The sequence below is a fragment of the Cibotium barometz genome, chromosome 8 (genome assembly GCF_041138505.1).
Source record: "Cibotium barometz isolate CiBa-2024 chromosome 8, ASM4113850v1, whole genome shotgun sequence".
Taxonomy (NCBI): Eukaryota; Viridiplantae; Streptophyta; class Polypodiopsida; order Cyatheales; family Cibotiaceae; genus Cibotium; species Cibotium barometz.
The window spans coordinates 27,951,678-27,971,531 of NC_141053.1; the positions used below are offsets into that span (position 1 = coordinate 27,951,678).

The window sequence follows — 19,854 nt, forward strand, 5'->3', positions numbered from 1 at the left end:
TGGGTAGTGGATCTAGTTACAATGCCTTTGGGAATTTGGCAGATGCGGTACATAGCACTTGCAAGAGAAGATTTGACAAATCAGGTAGAGGGGCGTGCTCTTAGAACAAAGAGTACGGAAACAGTATGCAAATTTCTCTTAGAAGATGTGATTTGCCGGTATGGTTGTGTTGGAAAAATAACAGCTGATAGGGGTGAGCTAGATGTTGAAGAAGCAAGGGAATTCTTCTCTAGAATTGGCATCAAACTGTCCCTAACATGTGCTTACAATCCTGAGGGCAATGGTAAAAGTGAGCGAGAACATCCTCCAATCATTAAAGCTTTGGCTAAGGCATGCAGAGAAAGAATGCGAGAGTGGCCAAGGTTGCTACCATATGCTTTGTGGGCTGACCGTACAACTCATAGCTCAGTGACAGGATATATGCCTGCAGAATTAATGTATGGTCAGAAGCCAGTAATGCCAGTTGAAGAAGTAGTTCCAACTTGGAATATATTACCCTGGGTGGAAGGATTGAATAGGGAAGACCTCCTTGCATTGCGAATAAGGCAGCTGGAGAGGAGGCCTGAAGATGTCGAACTTGCTAAAGCTCGTTTGAAAGATGCAAGGTTGAAAAATAAAGAAAGATTTGATGGAAGACACAGACTCCGGCCAAAACCTATTGAAAAAGGTGATTGGGTTCTAATGTATGATAGTAGCCTTGACAACCAGTTCACTGTTCAAAGAAAGTTTGCAAAAAGATGGTTTGGCCCTTACATTGTCAAGCATGTGCATGGAAATGCCACGTATACCCTGTGTGAGCTTGATGGAACAGAGATAAAGAATCTTGTAGCAGGCAAAAGGATCAAGATGTTTAAAAGAAGGCATGATAATGATCCTTTTGATTCACAAGGAACTCAGGATGAGAGGCTTGACAGCGATAGTATGGGTATGGTTGAAGAGGAAGAGGATGATCTTCCTGGTAATGTAGAAGAAGAAGATGACATCCAGTTATATGTGGATCTTGATGATGATTTGGCACATACCAGAGGATGTGCAGGTTTAGAGGGGGTGGATGTCGTGCCATGGCACGTCTATGGTGTGAAACCATGCATATGAGGCCATTAAATGCAAATCCAGATGCATAGGATTAAGTGCCATGACTTGAGTCATTATATGATGCCTATGTACATATGTTCATATTGTAAATGAGGTTCAATAAGACGAGCTGAGGCTGAGTCAGGTCTCGAAGCTTCTGTACATGTGTTGCTTCGTTATGGAGTCCCCAGTGGACTATGCATCAACAGATTATGTAGAGGGTTTGAAAGAGCCTTGGATGTGCCCTTTTAATCCAGGTGGACGGATATGCTGGAAGGATTACCAATGGGGAGAAGACTACTGGTTTGGTTTTGATCCAGGAGGATGGTGCCCTAGAGCTACCTTGCAGTGGAGAAGTTCAAGTTTTCCTTTGGACCCAGGTGGTGGGATAGTAGATTTTTGGAGCTACTGAGCATGAATGCTCTAGCAGACTTGGGGGTGGGCAAACCATGTTGGGAGTTTTTTGTTGATCCACTTTTGACCCTGGAACAATAGTTTGGCGGGTGCTTTAAGGCTTGTCACTTGTGTTTGAGCTCAAGTGTTGGTGTTTGCTAAGCTTATGAGAGGTGTGTACATTTGCATTGTATCTTCTATAAGATCTATAGCATATAGTTTTCTCGCGTGCCCAAGGTTACTTGAGGTGGTAATGATAATGGCAACATGTATAGCCTTGATAGTTTTGACGTCAGCTGCATGGGATGGTGATATGAAACAAGAATAAGTTGGCAATTTGTATGAGTTACAAGTAGTATGGAAAGCTACATGCCTTTGCATGGAGAGTTGCCACATGAATGGAAGCTGAAAATAGGAAGGAAGGCGGGGAGGTTGGAAACCAAGGGTTGATTGCGTCATCTAGAGATGTGTATGCTATCTGAGGAGGGGGGACTTTTGTATAATGTGGGAATGGGGGCTAAGGTCATTTAAACGTAATATGATCTTGCTAAGCTTTAAGCCTTAGTCTGAGAACGTGGCAACTTACGTGGAGAAATCCGAATCTAAAGCTACATAAAAGGTGGCACAGAGTATTGGCAAGGAAGGAAATTTCGTGAAAATAGTTGCAAAAGGGATGCGCGCCCGATTTCCTTGCGGGGAAAGAGAGAAAAACCAGAGAAGGGGGCGCATATGGGCAGTGTGTGCAGAAAATGAGAACCAGGGTCGTCATCTACCAGTGAATTTTAAATCAAAACAGCGTCTACTGTTTACAGCTTGTTGGAGTTAGAATTAAAAAGGAATTTGAGTACTATCTAAGGAGATGATTTTCAGATTATACATATTCTCTTCCTTGCGCAGTCTGCAGCGAAGCGGCCATATAGGGAATAGCGAAAATCAAAGAAAATTTTGCTTTGTTCTACTTTCAGTTAAGTGGTTTTTTATTTTTATTTACTATTACCTACGATTTGGAAAATCGTGTAGTATATAAACCTTTTAAGGTTTTGGAGAATGAGAGGAATCTGGATTTGGAGAATCGTGGAATAAAAGCATCAAAAATACAATAAGGTTCCTGGTAATTGGGTTTTGTTTTCTACTCAATTGGATTTTGGAATGCAAGTCATGGAGTTTCCTAGAATCACATGAGCATGTTATAGATATGCCATATGTCATCTTTTGTTTGTGAGTTGTTGGAATTAAAAAGCAGGTTTTCAGGAGATAAAGAGACACCTTGAAATGATGGAATTGGTGTCACTTGATGTATGTAATGTAAATGGTCACATGTATGTGGGAAATTTTTGAAGATTATGTTATGCCTACATGTGATTGGTTTGAGGGATTTGGAAAAAGGAGCCAGTAAATCTATGCTTGGAAAGGGACAAGCACTTGATACACAATTTATGTGCAATCATTAGGCTGAATTCAGGGATGTATTGAGGTGAATTTGCACATGTTTATGACATCAAAAATGGAGATGGCTTATGCTCCTTGGAGAGTTATGTGTATGAGTTTCCTTGTGGGGAATAGAAGCTACTCTCACAGCTAGAAGTCCCGCGCTTTCCCAGCAACACCGACCACGTCGCGACAACGGCCACCACCATTACCGACACATGCATGGTGCTCCGGGGTAGTCTAGTGGTTTCATGCCCATGGCATATAGATGGACCGTCTCCTCCCGTTTCAGTATAGCTCAAGGTTGTATGCCCTCCTAGATCTTCTGGTAGTGTAAACAAATTCTGTATCCTTTGGGACATAGACAAGCCAAACCCTAATAGGGTAGCAACGGATGTCGAAATGCAAGGAATCCCGACACAAGAAGTTTTCTTTAAGTTTAAATAGGAATATTTTGCGGCTTCCTATTTTACTTGCAAAAAGTTTGGGCATATGTAATCCGAATGTCCGACACTTTTATTGCAACCGCATGTTTGCTTCCATGTCCCCTCCTCAAGTTGCTCTTGTGGCTTCGGTGCAAACTCAAAAGGGGAAGAATGTTACTCAATTACAACATGCAGGTCTAGATAAAGGGAAAGAAAAAGTTGCCACAACAAGCTCTCATGTGGTAAATGCGAAAAATAAAGACAGACCTGATTCTGATGCATGGCAAACTCCCAAAAAACATGAGGTGATTCTTTGTTTGCTCATGGTGCAGAAACCTCATTGCATATAAATATGGTTGATGTTCAAGCTGCAGAACAACAAATTTCTTCTTTCATGTTACAAACAATGGAAGTATTATGGAGATCAAAAAAGCATAGAGGCTACTAAGGTATTGGAAGTTCTGCTCACCTAAAATGCATGGTGGGCTGAATGTCTTGAATATTCATTATCACGTGTTGGCAAGAAAAGCAACAATATTACATACTTTCTTGCCTCAGGAACAACCTTGAGGCTTGGACGCTCATGGTAACAAAAATGTGTAAAATTTTTAAAACATGTTCCTTTGGTAAATGACAGCCATAAAACTGGGGGACGGTCTCTAAGTCTTTACTACTCCATTGGCAATTACAACTCCTAGAAGAGCTTATTTTCTATCTACTAAAGGTATAAATATTGTGCAGGATGTGATATCTTGTGATGGAAGGGTCTTGTCATTTCCACAGGCACAAATAAGATGGGAGATTGAGTATGCATTATAGGACTACATGGCAGAAAATAAACAATCAAATGCAACCCTTTCAGAATGTATTGCATGAACCTCGAGAGAATAGACTCCAAGAATGGACATTACATAGAGAAGGGCTTCATGCTTCTACCACAATTCGTTTTGCTCAAATTATAGCATCAAAGATATACAGATTTTTGTCATCCGTTGGCCATGGTTTTCAGAGCATGCAAATGGGATATGGCAATTGAACAAAACAGAAAATGGTGGAAGTAAAATTTGCAAGCGATATGGAATAGTAAACTCTCCCTCAAACAAAGACTATTCTTATGGAGATATATTGCAGGAGTACTATAACTATTTGGCCCTCCTAGGTGTATTTCACATAATGAAATCCATGCCCGGACACCAAACAGGTGGAAGAAGACATGGAACTTGGGCATAGAGCTTGGACATGGAAGCTTAAACTTGAGCATAGACATGAAGAACTTGGACATAGAACTTGGGCATGAAGCTTGGACATGAACATGGAACATAGAGCTTAGACATGGAGCTTGGATTTTGGACTGGGACTTGGACTTGGACTTGGATTTGGATTCATTGGACTTGGGATCCATTGGATTTGGATATTGGATCTGGTACTAGCCCGGTGAGAGGTACTTGTGGGTCATCCCTGTGGTGTGCTCGGCATTAGAGATCTCGTGCCTCGGCATCGACATCGACTTGGATATCCTACATCGGCATATCTGTTTGTTTTGTATTCATTGATTGTATTGATCCTGGTCAGCGTGCCCGTGGATTATTCCTGAATAAATTCCTGAAAGGGAGCGGGGCTTGTTTCCCGTTCAATGTGGTGTACTGTGCAAGATCCCTATTCCCTTCTCTCTCTATAAATCTATCTCTTGGACACATGATTGAGTCTGTCACGGCACGCCCCGCTGGGCTTACAGTGGTATCAGAGCAGGATTTCTCTTGAAGAAACTTTCTTGGGGTGACAAAGCCATGTCGGGAGCAGAGGGAGACCATGGGCCTCATGAAGGGAACAACCATGAGGTTGTTACAAAAATTCTTGATGGGAACCGCGGCCATGACATCAGAAGAGTACCATGACTTTCAATAGTTCAAACGACCTCTCAAAGACGAAGAATTTGTTTCTTGGAGAACCAAAAGAGAACAAGAGTAAAGAAGGACTCAAATGTTTGCAGATTTCATCAAGGATTGAGCCACTGAAGTCGAAGGAGTTGAAGCTGCTAAAGTCTATTTTCGAGTCACCATTGCAGAAGGATCTAGAGCTACCCGCTCTATTTATCATGGAGGAGACAAGGAAGCTACTCCTAGGCCTACTCTTTCAAATGCAGTTTCTTCAGGACAGGTAAGGGAAAGGAAGGCAAAGAAGCCAAAGAGATCGGAAGATCATCAGATTGACATCATGCCAGGAAGTTCGACAAATGGTTTGCAATGGTACTTAGTCCATTGCATGTTTCGACAAATAAAGCCATGGGATCTTTGTGGACCAAAGCTGAAACATAATCCTTTTGAAGCATTGAGACTTTATGCTAGCAAAGGACCAATGTTGGATATTCTAGACCTTTTTTGTGGTTGAACATGATGAGCTTGCTTTGGAGTAGTCTTGAACCAAAAAGGCCATGCTTGTGGCCTATCAATGTCAAAGATAACAAGATAGCAGATGCATTATCTCAGAGAGCCTTGAGCCATGAGGTGTTTATGGGTTACCATATGGATTTCTCTTTGATGAAGGATTCCTTATGCTACCAAAGAGGATTTCAAAGATGTTTTGGAACAGATTGCAGAATAGAAATTCGGTGACCTTTTATATCATCAAGAAGGGTTTTCTTATGATACAAACCCGAGTATTTCTATTGGCCTACTATAAGGAAGGACATTGAACTTTATGATTTGAGAATGTTTATTTTGTTAGAAGGTCAAGTTTGATCGACAAACACCAGCAGGATTATTGCACCTATTGAATGATCTATGGGAGAATATTGCTATGGGTTCTATCTTTGGATTGCCAAAGTCAAGGAATTATGGTATATGGACCTTTTAGGATACCAAGAAGATCAACCATGTATGTCATTCAGTTGGACCTTTCAGATCATTGGAAGATATCTAATGTTTTGCATGACAGTTTTTTGAAACCATGCACAGGTTATCCCCCGAGGACCTTGTTTTGAAGGATCCACCAAGGGTGGAAGAGCCAGAACAGATTGTGTTTCATTCTGTGAGAAAAAGAGGAAAGACAGTGGTAAGAAAGTTCCTCTTGCATTTCAAGAGTTATTCGTTGTTGGACGTGAAATGGATGCCAAAGGAGTACTTCTAGGACTATCCAGATATACATCGAGCTTATGAGCATTGAGGAAGTGGTTGGTCGAGATGTATTTGAAGTACAGATATGGACGTCTTGCGATTAAGACAGATTCAAGAGGGAGGGATCATACCTCTAGCCCTCTTCACTATATATATATTGGACTAGAATTGATCATTATTCTCCTTATAATGGTTACTTGGACATGCTCTAGTTGGTGGGTGGCAATGATGCAGGATAGCCCAAGGAGCAAGATATGTATATGGAAGTCAACGATGCCAAATGACCCATTGGATGGCAACGATGCCAGATATCTTGGACTTCACAGTTGGGCGGTCATTGCGACCAGATGGCCCAAATGATTGTATTGGATTTCGCAGTCGGGCGATCACTGCGACCAAATGGCCCAAATGACTTTATTGGATTTCGCAGTCGGGCGGTCATTGCAACTAGATGGCCTAGATGACTATATTGGATTTCGCAGTCGGGCGGTCATTGCAACCAGATGGCCTAGATGACTATATTGGATTTCGCAGTCGAGCGGTCATTGCGACCAGATAGCCCAGATGAGTGTATTGGATTTCACAGTCGAGCGGTTAGTGCGACCAGATGGCCCAGATGACTATCGATGAACTCTCGGGTAGTCCTAGTGACCAGATGGCCTTGAGGATAGTCTGAGCGGTTTCCTCGGCATAGTTGTTTCTCGTACGCGTACGAACCTGTTCGTATGGTACGGTTCGTACGGTACGAATTGGTACGATATGCCCGTTTTTAGCCGTTGCGCCGCCGCCGACTACGCCGTTTCTTTCGCCGTTTGCTGGCCGTTTTGGGCATGCTTTGTGGCCCATGTGTTTGCTTGGCCCATTGGACATGCTACATGCTTATAAAATGCCCACTCCCTAAGCTTCTCTCAAAGCTCTAGCCTCTCATTACTCAAGTGAGTCGTAATCATCAAGCCCCCCCCTCTCTTGAGTCTTGCTCAAGTGACCATCAAGCCCCCCTCTCTCTCTCTCTCTCTCTCTCTCTCTCTCTCTCTCAACTCTCAACTTTCAAGCCACTCTCTCCCCCATAGGCCCTCTCTCAAGCCTCTCTCTCTCTCAAGCCTATCCATCTCTTGAATCTTCTAACTTCTCTCTCTCTATTACAATGACAAGGGAGAAGAATGAAGCCTTCAATGTGCATGCTATCCATGTAGAGAAAGCCGATGGAAAGTCCAAGTCATATAGGTGGACTTGTAAGTATTGTGGCAAACAATACACAAGTGGAGTTACTAGGCTTCTCCAACATGTTGGAAAGGTGGGGGGGCAAGTTGCGCCATGCAAGGAAGTCCCCCTTGCTATATCCGATGAGATCTACAACAAGATCAAGGGTGGATTGGGTGCTCACTATGATAGTGGTAGAAGCTCAAGGGCGGATGATGAGGTCATTTCCCCGCCTTGTGATACATCCTCCCCCGCCGCCTCCTCAAAGAGACAAAGGCTTGAGTCTCCCATGAGGCAAGCCACTCTAGCCCAAGCCACCGGGGGGTTCTCTTCTTCTCTATCACATCTCCGAGAACGGCAACGGCTAGTGGATATAGAGATTGCATGCACCATTATTGAGTGCAATCTCTCATTCCATGTGCTCAAGGTAGATCAATGGAAGTCAATGGTGAAAGCCATTGCAAATGTGGGCCCATGTGAAGGATGGACCGGCGTCTCCTATCATGACATGCGCACGAAGAGGCTTGTGGATGTAGCATCCTCTCCGACGGATGGAGTGACCGGAAGAAGAGAGGCATCATCAATATACTTGTCTCTTGCCCTCTTGGCACATACTTTGTGTGGGGCGTGGATTCTGGAAAGGCGGGGAGGAAAACATCGGGTGTATTCATATATCGCCATATCAAGCAAGCCATCATGGAGGTAAGTTTCAACTTTCAAATTGCACTAAAGTCTTTAAAGTTTAGGCTTTAGTATATGTGATATGATCATATGTGGCTATATCATGAGTCATGACTCAAGTCTCATACCGCATACGCTCATTGCATCCATTCATGTGCATTGTGACATGTAGGTTGGATCGAAGAACGTGGTGCAAGTCATCACCGACAACGCTTCAAATTGCCGTCGGATGGGGAAGTTGCTTGAGGAGGACTATCCCTCCATAGTATGGACGCCTTGTGCCTCCCATTGCATTGACTTGCTCATGGAGGATATGGGCAAGTTAGTGTGGATGAAGGAAGTAATGACCGAAGCTATCTCTATTGTCACCTTCTTCACCACAAAGGTGAAGGTGCTTGCCATGTTCCGCGAACATAGCAAGTTGGAATTGAAGAAGCCTTCATCTACACGCTTCGCCTACATGTGGCTCCTCTTGGAGCGCCTCCACGATGTGAAATCCTCCCTTCGCCAAACAGTGGTCTCCACAATGTGGAATGAGTGGGATGAGCGAGAATCGGCGAAGGCCAAAGCCATGCAACGGCTTTGCCTAAAGGAGGAGTTTTGGCAGTCGGTCCGCACTATTGTCATTGCGGTCACGCCCTTCTATAGGGTATTGTGGATGACCGACATGGAGGGAGCCACCATGGGCCTTCTTGTTCACTTCATGAGAGAGGCCATAGCAGAGTTACGCGTTTCTCCTTCCATCGACGAGGAGAAGCGCGATGGTATGTTGGCCATTGTCGAGAAGAGATGGAAGTGGATGCGAAGACCTATCCATGGTCTTGCCGCTTTATTGCATCCGGCTTACAAATCACCCGCCCTCTTCACCAACGTGGAGCTACTTGAAGCCCGAGATGCTTACTTGCCCAAAGCATTGCCGGAGGATCGCCATGGGAAGTTCCTTGAGGAGCTCATAAGCTACAATGACCAAAGGGGAGGAGTCGCGTTTGCATCTACTACCTGTTGGAAGAGGGAATCCCTTGTGAAGCCCCTCTTTTGGTGGGAGACATTTGGGTATGCGCTCTCAAGCCTCCAAAAGGTGGCTTTGAGAATCCTAGCTCAAGATTGCTCTTCAAGTGCATGTGAGAGGAACTGGAGTTCCTACTCACTTGTACACACGAAGTTACGTAATCGCTTGAGCACGCAACAGTTAGAGCGACTAGTGTATTGCCGCGCTAACTTGCGCATGGTGCGTGCAATGCAAAAGATGGAATCGGCGAGACAGGTATAAGTTACAACTTATAAGTTATAAGTTATAAGCATTCAAATTTCAAACTTCAATGTTTATTGAAATTTGGAACCAAATTCTAATACATTGCTTGTCACTTGATCATTGTACAATGTAGGTGAATGTGGATGCATTCAAGCTCACAGGGGACACTCTTCAGAGTGTAAACAAAGTGCAGGATGAGGAGGAGGAGAGGATCTATGCAGAGATCTATCGAGAGCTCGAGTTGTTTGATCGACGACCTACTCGCACTCGTCGTGGGCGTGGAGGTAGTGGCAAAGGAGTGCAAGTAGGAAGCCGTGGATGCACGGTTCGTGGTGCTCCCAGGGACATAGTGCATACCTATGTGCGGCGTGGATCGGGTAGCTCCACACTCGCTCTTGTAAAAAATATGAAAGCAAGAGCAAAACTAGAAATGAAACAAAAACAAATGAAAGACAAAGAGTTACCTTGAGATGAGTGTAGACAAGACACAAGATTGATACTTTCATTGATGTGACACCCACAATATATAGGTGAGAAGTACAAGATTGAGTAGACTGACTTATGGGATAAATGTAGAGGTGCCACATGGCACTAGACTCAAGACATAAAGACTCAACTGAAACTAGACTAGAGAAATAGTACACCTAGTGTGCACTTATTTCCAACACCCTCCTTAAGTGGACACTAGGAGGAAGACAAAAGGACAAGACTAGAAGACAGACATAAAGACTGATAGACTGAGAGACAAGACATGAGAGACAAAAGATCCTGAGACACCCCTCCTCAAGTGATATCCTCATATGGGTCCACAAGGATAGGGACAAGATGGATCTAAAACAAGACACAGTCAGATTGATAGACAGATAGATAGACAATAGATAGACAGACAGACAAGACTAGATAGACAGAAGACTGACTGTAGACAAACAAATGGACCTTGAAGACATCCCCTCCTCAAGGGCAATCTCTGCCTCTTGGTAGGGACAAGAGAGAGGTCAAAAAGCATAATAAGTAAGACACTAGAACCCATTGACCTACATCATCGGTGGTCAAAGTGGTAGACAAGAAAGGTGAAGTAATCAGAAAGCCCATTCCTCATCATGTGAGGAATGAACAGCAAGATCTGCTGATGTAGATGCTGCAGCAACATGGGCTGAGGTAGATGCAGGAGCTGATGTAGAGGTTTTAGAGTAGCAGTCCTTCTCCCGGTGATTATCACGGCCACAAATGGTGCATGGATGAGCCTTGAAGCAATCCTTCTCCATATGATTAGTTTTCCCACAATGGGTGCAAGGCTTTCTTACCTTAGAACCTCCTTTCTTTGCTAAAAAGGCAGTGTCAGTTACCTTTTGTTGTTTTGTTCTTTCCTCTTCTTGGAGAGCATTGATGATACCTTCAAGAGTAGGATTATTGTGATACTTGAAGGTAGTGACAAGAGTAGCATAGGTTTCAGGTAAGCTTTTGAGAAGCACAGCAATAGCAATATCTTCGGAGATGGGGGACTTCACTGAAGCAAGCTGAACCATAAGACTGCGAAAATAATTGACATGAGAAGCTATAGTAGCTCCCTCCTGCATATATAGATCAAAGAATGAGATCATAAGTGCAATCTTAGAGTTTTTAGAACGAGGTCCAAAAAGGGTATCCAAAGTGATCCATGCTCGAGAAGCAGACTGTATGTCGGAGATGTGATGAATTTAATCATCGCCAAGACCGAGCAGGATGATAGCATAGGCTTTGTCATTCTTGGCAGTGGGAGCATAAGTGATAACTTGCTCAATGTCTGAATCTTCGGGAGCAGCATGGTGAACAACGTCCCAAAGACCTTCTTTCATAAGATGGCACTTGATTTTGATTTGCCAAGTATGAAAGTTGGAGCCATTGAATTTGTCGATAGACATGAGAGAATGAGTAGAAGAGGCCATGTGGGAAGGTCTTACCTCTTGCTAAAATGCAAGGGCAGTGTCTATTCCCTTACAAGATTGCAGAAATGAATGAAAAAGAGATCCAAACTGTTTTTTAGAAACCGGCTCTCTCACCACTTGTCAAGGCCATAGCATGTGACAGCCCATCGAAGCATGAGGAACTAGTAGTTTGCAGATATGAGGAAAGGACTGACGAGCAAACTGAAGGAGACAATGTAGCATGTACCTTGTAGATTCTTCAAGAGGAAGCGATGGCAGAACTGAACTGCCTTTAGATGATGCGTAGCCTGTAGATGAAGAAACACCACCTCCAGCAGATAGACGTAGGCTGCTGCTGCAGAGGTGTAATACAGCTCCTGTGAATAAGCAGTACAAGTTTCATCCAGAGAGGGAGGCCGACAGTAGCTGCAGGTATGGAGTGATGCGCAGCTTGTAGAGGGTGAAGCGCAGGCAGCAGCAACTGTAAACAGGCCAACGCAGGCAGCAAAAAACTGGCGCAGAAAATGGCGGGCAGATTCCTGAGTGGAATGGCGTAGATCTGGGGCAGGAAATAGGCGGCCAGAACTTGAGCACGATGGAGAGGATAACGAGCGATGAGGCAAGGTAGAAGAGAATCAAGGCAGCATCAAGCTGGAAATGAACTAGGAAAGGCTGGCTCTGATACCATGTAAAAAATATGAAAGCAAGAGCAAAACTAGAAATGAAACAAAAACAAATGAAAGACAAAGAGTTACCTTGAGATGAGTGTAGACAAGACACAAGATTGATACTTTCATTGATGTGACACCCACAATATATAGGTGAGAAGTACAAGATTGAGTAGACTGACTTATGGGATAAATGTAGAGGTGCCACATGGCACTAGACTCAAGACATAAAGACTCAACTGAAACTAGACTAGAGAAATAGTACACCTAGTGTGCACTTATTTCCAACAGCTCTTGCAGATGAGGATGCTCCCTTTGGCTTCTCACATGAGCTTAGAGAGCCCGAGTTCGATGATGAGGGCAACCTTCTTAGCGATGGCGACTTCGGCGAGGCCACTGATGTGTCCTCTTCTCATGAGGATGATTTCAGCGAGAGCTCTGATAGTGATGCCTTTGTCTAGTCTCTCCTTGGGCCTTGGCTCTAGCCTCTCTTTTTGTACTCGCGCCTAGCGCGCATGATCGCATCGCACCTCTATACTTTATGTACTTTTGTTTGTCACTTCAAACTTGTTTAGTTGTTTTTAATGATATTTTGGTTTGAAACAACTTCTCTAGACTCTACCCTTCCAAATTGAAAATGTCTATGTTTGTAGGTGTTCTTTAATTTAAAAAAACCGTATTTTATCGTACCGTATCCCAAAATTTCATATCGTACCGAATATTCCCGTACGGTATCGTACCGTACGGTATCGTATTTTCGTACCGTGACAACTATGTTCCTCGGGAACCAGATGGCTCAGCACGGTTTCAATGAAACCAGACAGGACAATCCATGAACAGGAGGATCATTACTTGTGCATTGCATATACTGATGTATGTCTGAATTTCTTTACTTTGTGTGCTGTTTTTGATGTATGGACAATGCTTGGATTTATGGCATGTGATAGTCTCCTGGGCTCCAGACTACCTGGCCAGTACCTAGAATACCCAGTAGACGCGAATGATGCATACTTGTTTGTTGACTAGCCTATGTCTAGTTTTTGCAGGAGGTAAGTATGCATTTATTTTATCTAACACATGTGACAGGCCATGACGAAGTACCATCAAGAACAAAGCTATTGGTGAAAGAAAAGACATTGAGATGTTGCCAGATGACCAGATGACACCACAGATATAGGGAAAGACCAGATGCACAAGCTCACCAGATTGGGATAGTACACCTTAAAACATATGGATGTACTTGATGTACTACCTTAAAACATATGGATATACTTGATGTACCTTGAAACATATGGATGTACCAAGAACATATGGATATACCAGGGACATATGGATGTACTTAGAGGATATGGATGTGCTTGGAACACTTGCATTCTGCAATTGAGGACAATTGCGATGTAAGAGGGAGGGAATGTAACTATTTGGCCCTCCTAGCTCTATTTCACATAATGAAATCCATGCTCGGACACCAGACAAGTGAAAGAAGACATGGAACTTGGGCATAGAGCTTGGACATGGAACATGAAGCTTGGACATGGAAGCTTGAACTTGAGCATAGACATGAAGAACTTGGACATAGAGCTTGGGCATGAAGCTTGGACATGAACATGGAACACAGAGCTTAGACATGGAGCTTGGATTTTGGACTGGAACTTGGACTTGGACTTGGACTTGGACTTGGACTTGGATTTGGATTTGGATTCATTGGACTTGGGATCCATTGGATTTGGATATTGGATCTGGTACTAGCTCGGTGAGAGATACTTGTGGGTCATCCCCGTGGTGTGCTCGGCATCAGAGATCTCGTGCCTCGGCATCGACATTGACATCGACTTGGATATCCTACATCGGCATATCTATTTGTTTTGTATTCATTGATTGTATTGATCCTGGCCAGCGTGCCCGTGGATTGTTCCTGAATAAATTCCTGAAAGGGGGCGGGGCTTGTTTCCCGCTCAATGTGGTGTACTGTGCAAGATCCCTATTCCCTTCTCTCTATAAATCTATCTCTTGGACACATGGTTGAGTCTTTCACGGCACACCCCGCTGGGCTTACAAGTACTCCCTGTTGGCATATATTTGGAAAAAAGAAAAATTGCTACTACTAAATGCGTAAGGCGCTCGTGCTTGAATGAGACTATTCCACACTTGTTATGGAATTGCATAGATACCAATGAGTTCTTACATCGCTTATTATTGTGTTTAACTACCAAATTTCCAAGTGTATGTTTTTCTAGAAACTTCTAGAGCTTTGGCAAATTGGCAAGAAAAATGACAGATGAAGCTCCTTTCTTTGCATGGACAAGATTTGCAATCGATTGGTTTTCCAGTCGCCTTGAGTATTACTATTTTCATCAATCATTGCGCCAATATTTATATGGCTGTGCTCACCTACTCACCTGTTCGTCAATTCGGTGCATCTTGTGTGCATGAGAAGAGAGTCAAGGTCGTCACCTGTTCTTGCTGGGAGGAAGGGCTATCGACTGTTCTTGCCATGGTGCGTGTGGAGTAAGACGGATGTCGCCTGTTCCTGCTCTATAGAGGGCAGTTACCTGTTCTTGCAAAGGGCCGTCGCCTCCTCTTGTGGGCCGTTGATTGTAGGATATATATTATGCATACTTGACTACTTTTTTTGGTGTTTGTGTACTTATACGACATGATTTACACACAGTAGTGGCTTATAATGATGTAGATGGTAGATTGATCATTGTACAATGCATTTTAAATGGGCAGACTTTTGAATTTGCATGAGTTTATGCTCCTTTGTTATCTGCTCATCGTGCCTTGCTTTGGCAAAACTTAAGCAGTATCCATGGATGACGAATGCTTTTTTATGTGGTGATTTTAATAATTCACCATCATGAGAGGACAATACTCATGGTCGCTCTCACATGATTGCGGCTAAGAGGATCGCATGGACAAATGCATTATGTCGTCTGAATGCAATAGATATGTGGAAAGAAACTTGACCGAATATAAAAGGGTTTACATTCCATCACAATGCTCTTACTGATTTATCATGCTCGTTTGGATCATTGATATATTATAAATGTTGATCATGCTGATCCTCATGCATGCCATATGTGGGTTGGCTATTCCCTGAGACTCTCCGATCATGCTCCCTTATGGTTGGGTGTTTATTTGGATGCTCCCATTGATATACAATTTTCCACCAAACAACTTTGTATGGTAAATAACAGTTATCTCTCTCACCCCTTGTTTTAGGAAATAGTGTGTGCTATTGTGGATGCCTTAAAAGCTGAAATGTATGAGGACATAGACATTGCTTGGCATCATTTTGCAATGCGAATACAAGGGGTAATAACAGTTTTTGGGAAATGGTACTTACGGGAAGAAAGACAACGAATCACTAGGCTGAAAAATCAAGAGCAAGATGAATTATGCCCAACATGAACTGGATAAAAATGATCAACGAGAAAGCTATAAAAATGGCAAATTCGATCAACAACAAAAACTCTTGCTGGACAAGTCACAAGGGCTGTTCCTCCAAAGCTTTCTTCAAAAGTTTGCATTCAACCCGGCAAAAGCGATGCATTTCACGAGTTCAAATGTAAACTGGTGAATGGACGCAAAATCTTATGCAAGTAGAATAAGAATGCATTGCTTATTTTCAGCATTCTTTTTCTTCACATGCTCTGTTGACAGTTAGTGTTTCTAGTGCTCATCTTAGACCTTGAACTTCCTTTTTCAGCCCTAGAGCTCAGGGGTGCTGTGAAATCTTTAGCCCAATGGAAATATCCACATTGGGACAGTTTGACTGTTGAATTCTTTCTCCAATTTTGGGAAATATTTGCACAGCCTTTGTTACTTATGATCAATTGATCATGGTTGCAAGGAATTATGCCATCCTCTTGGCAAGAGGGGTTCGTCAAACTGATGCCCAAAAAACAGCTATGTCAAAATTTATCTGATTGGCAACACATTACTTTGATGCCAATAATCTATAAAATGATCACAAAATTGCTCACTGACAGACTCAAAAGGATTTTGAATAGAGGCCTCCATCTTGCACAGTATGTCTTTTTTACTGGATGACAGGTCACTGATAATATCTATAATATGCCTATGTGGGGATAGAATATGCAAAATATACAGAGTAGGATTTGTTATTACTACAAGTTGATGTAGCAAAGGCATTTGACACTGGTCAATGGGCATTGGGATTACATGCTGCAGTCATGACAAAGCTTGGGTTTGGGCAAAAACTATCTAATTTTATTTAATAACTTTATGAAGACAGTATGGCATGCTGTATACTGGGCAAAGGACTATCCTCTCCATGGGTATTGGGGAAATATGTTGACAGGGCTGCCCCTTGAGTGCTTTATTGCATGCAATTGCCACTCATCGTTTGCTACTCTATATGGATAAACTCACTAATACTAGGAAGTTACATGGGTTGCAATTACCAAATGGGTGTGCGTGGTTGCTCAAGCTTATGCTAATGACTCTTTTTTCTTCCCTAAGAATACACCAAATGACCTTAAAGTGGTTATGCAAGCTCGTGAAGGAGTCCCGTGCTTGCAAAGCCATGACTCTACTGGTTCCTCGGTGTTTGCAATGTATGTGGAGCCTCCATCAGTTTCCCCAAGTGGCCTTCCCATTTTGTTGATCGGGTCATTCTTTTGCTGATCGGGTCATTCTGTTCCCATAGGAGGGGGTCACTATAAGAGAGAGAGAAAAGGAAGAAGTATTAAGCGTCTACTAAAGACTCAATGGGCCTATGAGACCAAAGTGATACAATAATGTCTATGGCATATCTCATCATGGAATGGAAAATCAAACCAAAACAAAACATAAACATAGCTATCTCACTGAGGTGATACGTCCATGGAAACTCATCATGGAATACTAGGAACATAGAAAGATTAGGTTCTGGTTTTTTTTTAATAAATGTTTTGATTTTTTTGAGGTTTTGCAGGAAAAATGGAAAGAAAGTCAAGATTAGGCTCTGGATTTTTTTTTTGTTTTTCCACAAAGATGCAGTTCTACAGAGGTCAATTCTTGAGGGTCAAATGGATGGAGTCATCCAGAGAATAGGATACTTGCACAGGCACATGAAATGCCATGCAGATTGTGAAAATTTGTGATTGGACAGATTCGAGTCTCATCCATCCTCCCACCACATTACACATGTGCATATGCCCAGTATTTTATAAGAACGGGGGGAGATTCCATTGCCTCTTCAAAGAGGGGTTTGGTCCAGGATATTTGACTTTCCCGACCAGCACTATCTAAGACTTTAACTGATGGAGCTCAACAGGCAGCGAGTCACTCTTTAGAGAGAGCAGAGCCCAGCCCAGCCCCAAGATTCTCCGGCAACATAAAAACACCCCCCCAGTGAGGGTGGACTTGGTGAGTCTCAGGGGAAGGGGGGGGGCGGGGGGGGGGAGGGGGGGGGAGCGGGAGCAGGAGCGGGAGCGGGGGTTGTTTGTGTTTTGCAAGCCATGTGGTGTGGGTGTGTAGGCTAAGGAGATCTGACTGGATGATCTGGTGGGTATCCTGATGGTGGGTGAGGGGAGGGAGGGGGCATCTAAACTGTACTGAAAGTGTGGTAGATGATCCATCTGGAGTACCTGTGTGAGAAACCAACTGGTGACCCTAACATACCATACTAGATCATGCCCCTGCTCTGCTTGCTGTCAGGAGGTCTCCCAAGAAAGCCTCAGTAACCTGTGGCTGTCCAGGGTGTGGAGGCAATGTATGTATGTCACCGTCTAGAAAAGTGCATCTACCACCAGGGGGCTGCCCTGAACTCAGCCAAGATGATAGGGTGTGGTACCAACGGTTTGCTCAGGATCATGCAGGAAAACATCATAATCTAAAGCCTCTCAGTCCTATGTGGAGATAGGTGACAGGTCTGAAGACGATGGCGACGACTGCTCATCCCTTCTGACTACTGTGAGGATCCTGAGAGAGAGAGAGAGAGAGAGCTTCAGCTCGAGCTTAACTTAAACTACAATCTTGTATTATTAGGAGTTGCAAATCCAAGCGCAAGCGGAACTTATAGATTACCTTCGTGCGATTGCTTCATCTCAACATGATGAAGGTACAAACGATTTTGGATTCATTTTGTAGGTATAAAATAATTTCAATTGATTTTTTAATAAAAAGATACTTGTTAAATGCCTCAACAGAAGTTATGAAAAGTGAGAGCTATGATGCTGGGAATAGCACAAGTGAAATTTCTTTGACAAGTAAATCAAGTGTTTTATCACACTTTGATGCCAATAAACTCCTAGAAGTCCAGTGAGATCTCTACATTTCCATTCAGGTCAAGGATTTTCATAAACTACTCTTCGTGTAGCTTTTCAATTTATATTTTTGCTCCAAGCTATGCAATTTTTGCTCGAAGATGTGTATCAAAATCTTGTGACAAGAAACTTGACAGCAGCTGGGGCAGCTAGTGGAATGATGGCCAGGAATCCGCCTGGGACGTCCATCCACGTCATTGAACATGCTCAATGTCTGGCCTCACAATTCTTGAGGGGAATGGAGGCCCCTGGTGGATTCCCAATTCTATCTATGATCAAAATAAATACTGAGCTAAACCATTATGTTCTCATTGCGTGCTCTTTGTTACCAAATTGTGATCTGCTTGAGAACTTCTAGCCGTCTCTTTGCATGCCTGTTCTTTAGCATCAGATTTCTCCCCAACCGTTGCCGGATATCTAGCATTTTCCCTTTTTTGCAGATCGATTACAAGACTGGACTGGCCTCTTAAGGACTGCTATGCCGGGTGGAAAACATCATTGATTCGGGCACACTTGTGAGAAGAATTACTGTCCATGATCCGGGTGGAAAACATCATTGATACGGGCACACTTGTGAGAAGAATTACTGTCCATGATCCAGGTGGAAAACATCATTGATACGGGCACACTTGTGAGAAGAATTAGTTTCAATGCTCAAATCTTAAAATTTGAAGAGTGACCAAGCGATTGATGGACACATATACATGGTAAATCGATTGTTTCACTCACTAGAGCAGCTTGTTCTCCATAATATGTATCTGGGTCTAGACCTGTTGTGTTGGCTCATATGACCAAGATCGATGATGTTTTGAATCTTCATCTGTGTGCAACATTGGTATTAGTAGCCATTCCTCTATGGGAAACTCAGCAATAAGAAGTGCATGAACTTACTAGGCCAGTGCTTAACCTTTTCTTTTTTAACTGAGTGTCTATTTCACAGTAATAGTGAATTCTTGCAAAATGGCATACATACTCGATGTGCTTCTTGCAAGCTAACAAGCCCATTAGATAGTGTGCTGGCCAGGACTCAAGGTTTGCCATCGGACATCAACGCTTTCTACACATTTGAAGCCAACAAGATTAATCATCAATAAAAATGTTCGCATATTCTAAAGATTTTCTGGAACAAGTTCGGAAGCCCATACCATATGAGCCAGTCAGTTGAGTAGATGTTCGTGACTTGTGGTGGCTTGTGGGTTTCACAGGAGTTGGTGACATCTCATTGACTTGTCACAACATTAGTTATAGGTTAGTAGACCATGCAAGCAAAGGCCAGGCCTATAGGAGCTTTAAGCGCTGTGTAGCTTACAAGAGCAAACAATGCAAGCTGGAGCTGCTACCATTTTAGCCATTTTTCTAACTTGGCTTGTGCACTGTGCACGTGCATTAAGAGATACCAAATCTCCCTTATCAACAAAGGGCCTTGGGAAGAGTGCCTATG

The 19,854-nt window shown here is 43.2% G+C and overlaps 2 protein-coding genes across 9 annotated transcripts in view; both read left to right on the forward strand.

The window, feature by feature from the left end:
- Positions 1-19,309, forward strand: part of LOC147636109 (uncharacterized) — a 132,236-nt gene extending 112,927 nt beyond the window's left edge. For 6 of the 8 annotated variants that reach the window (XM_086801538.1, XM_086801542.1, XM_086801539.1 and 3 more), the window contains 3 exons: positions 18,136-18,208; positions 18,297-18,433; positions 18,854-19,309. In XM_086801538.1, coding sequence (XP_086657664.1) covers positions 18,136-18,208; positions 18,297-18,412 — 189 coding nt within the window. In that variant the 3' untranslated portion in view covers positions 18,413-18,433; positions 18,854-19,309. Of the gene's footprint in view, positions 1-18,135; positions 18,209-18,296; positions 18,822-18,853 lie in introns of those variants that run through there. The other 2 variants (XR_015266490.1, XM_086801544.1) reach the window with 2 other exon arrangements.
- On the forward strand, positions 8,519-9,928 carry LOC147636110 (uncharacterized). Its single transcript, XM_086801094.1, has one exon. It carries the CDS (start codon positions 8,544-8,546, stop codon positions 9,582-9,584), a length of 1,041 nt encoding a protein of 346 aa, XP_086657220.1. The 5' UTR covers positions 8,519-8,543; the 3' UTR covers positions 9,585-9,928.
- Positions 19,310-19,854: the final 545 nt, after the last annotated feature.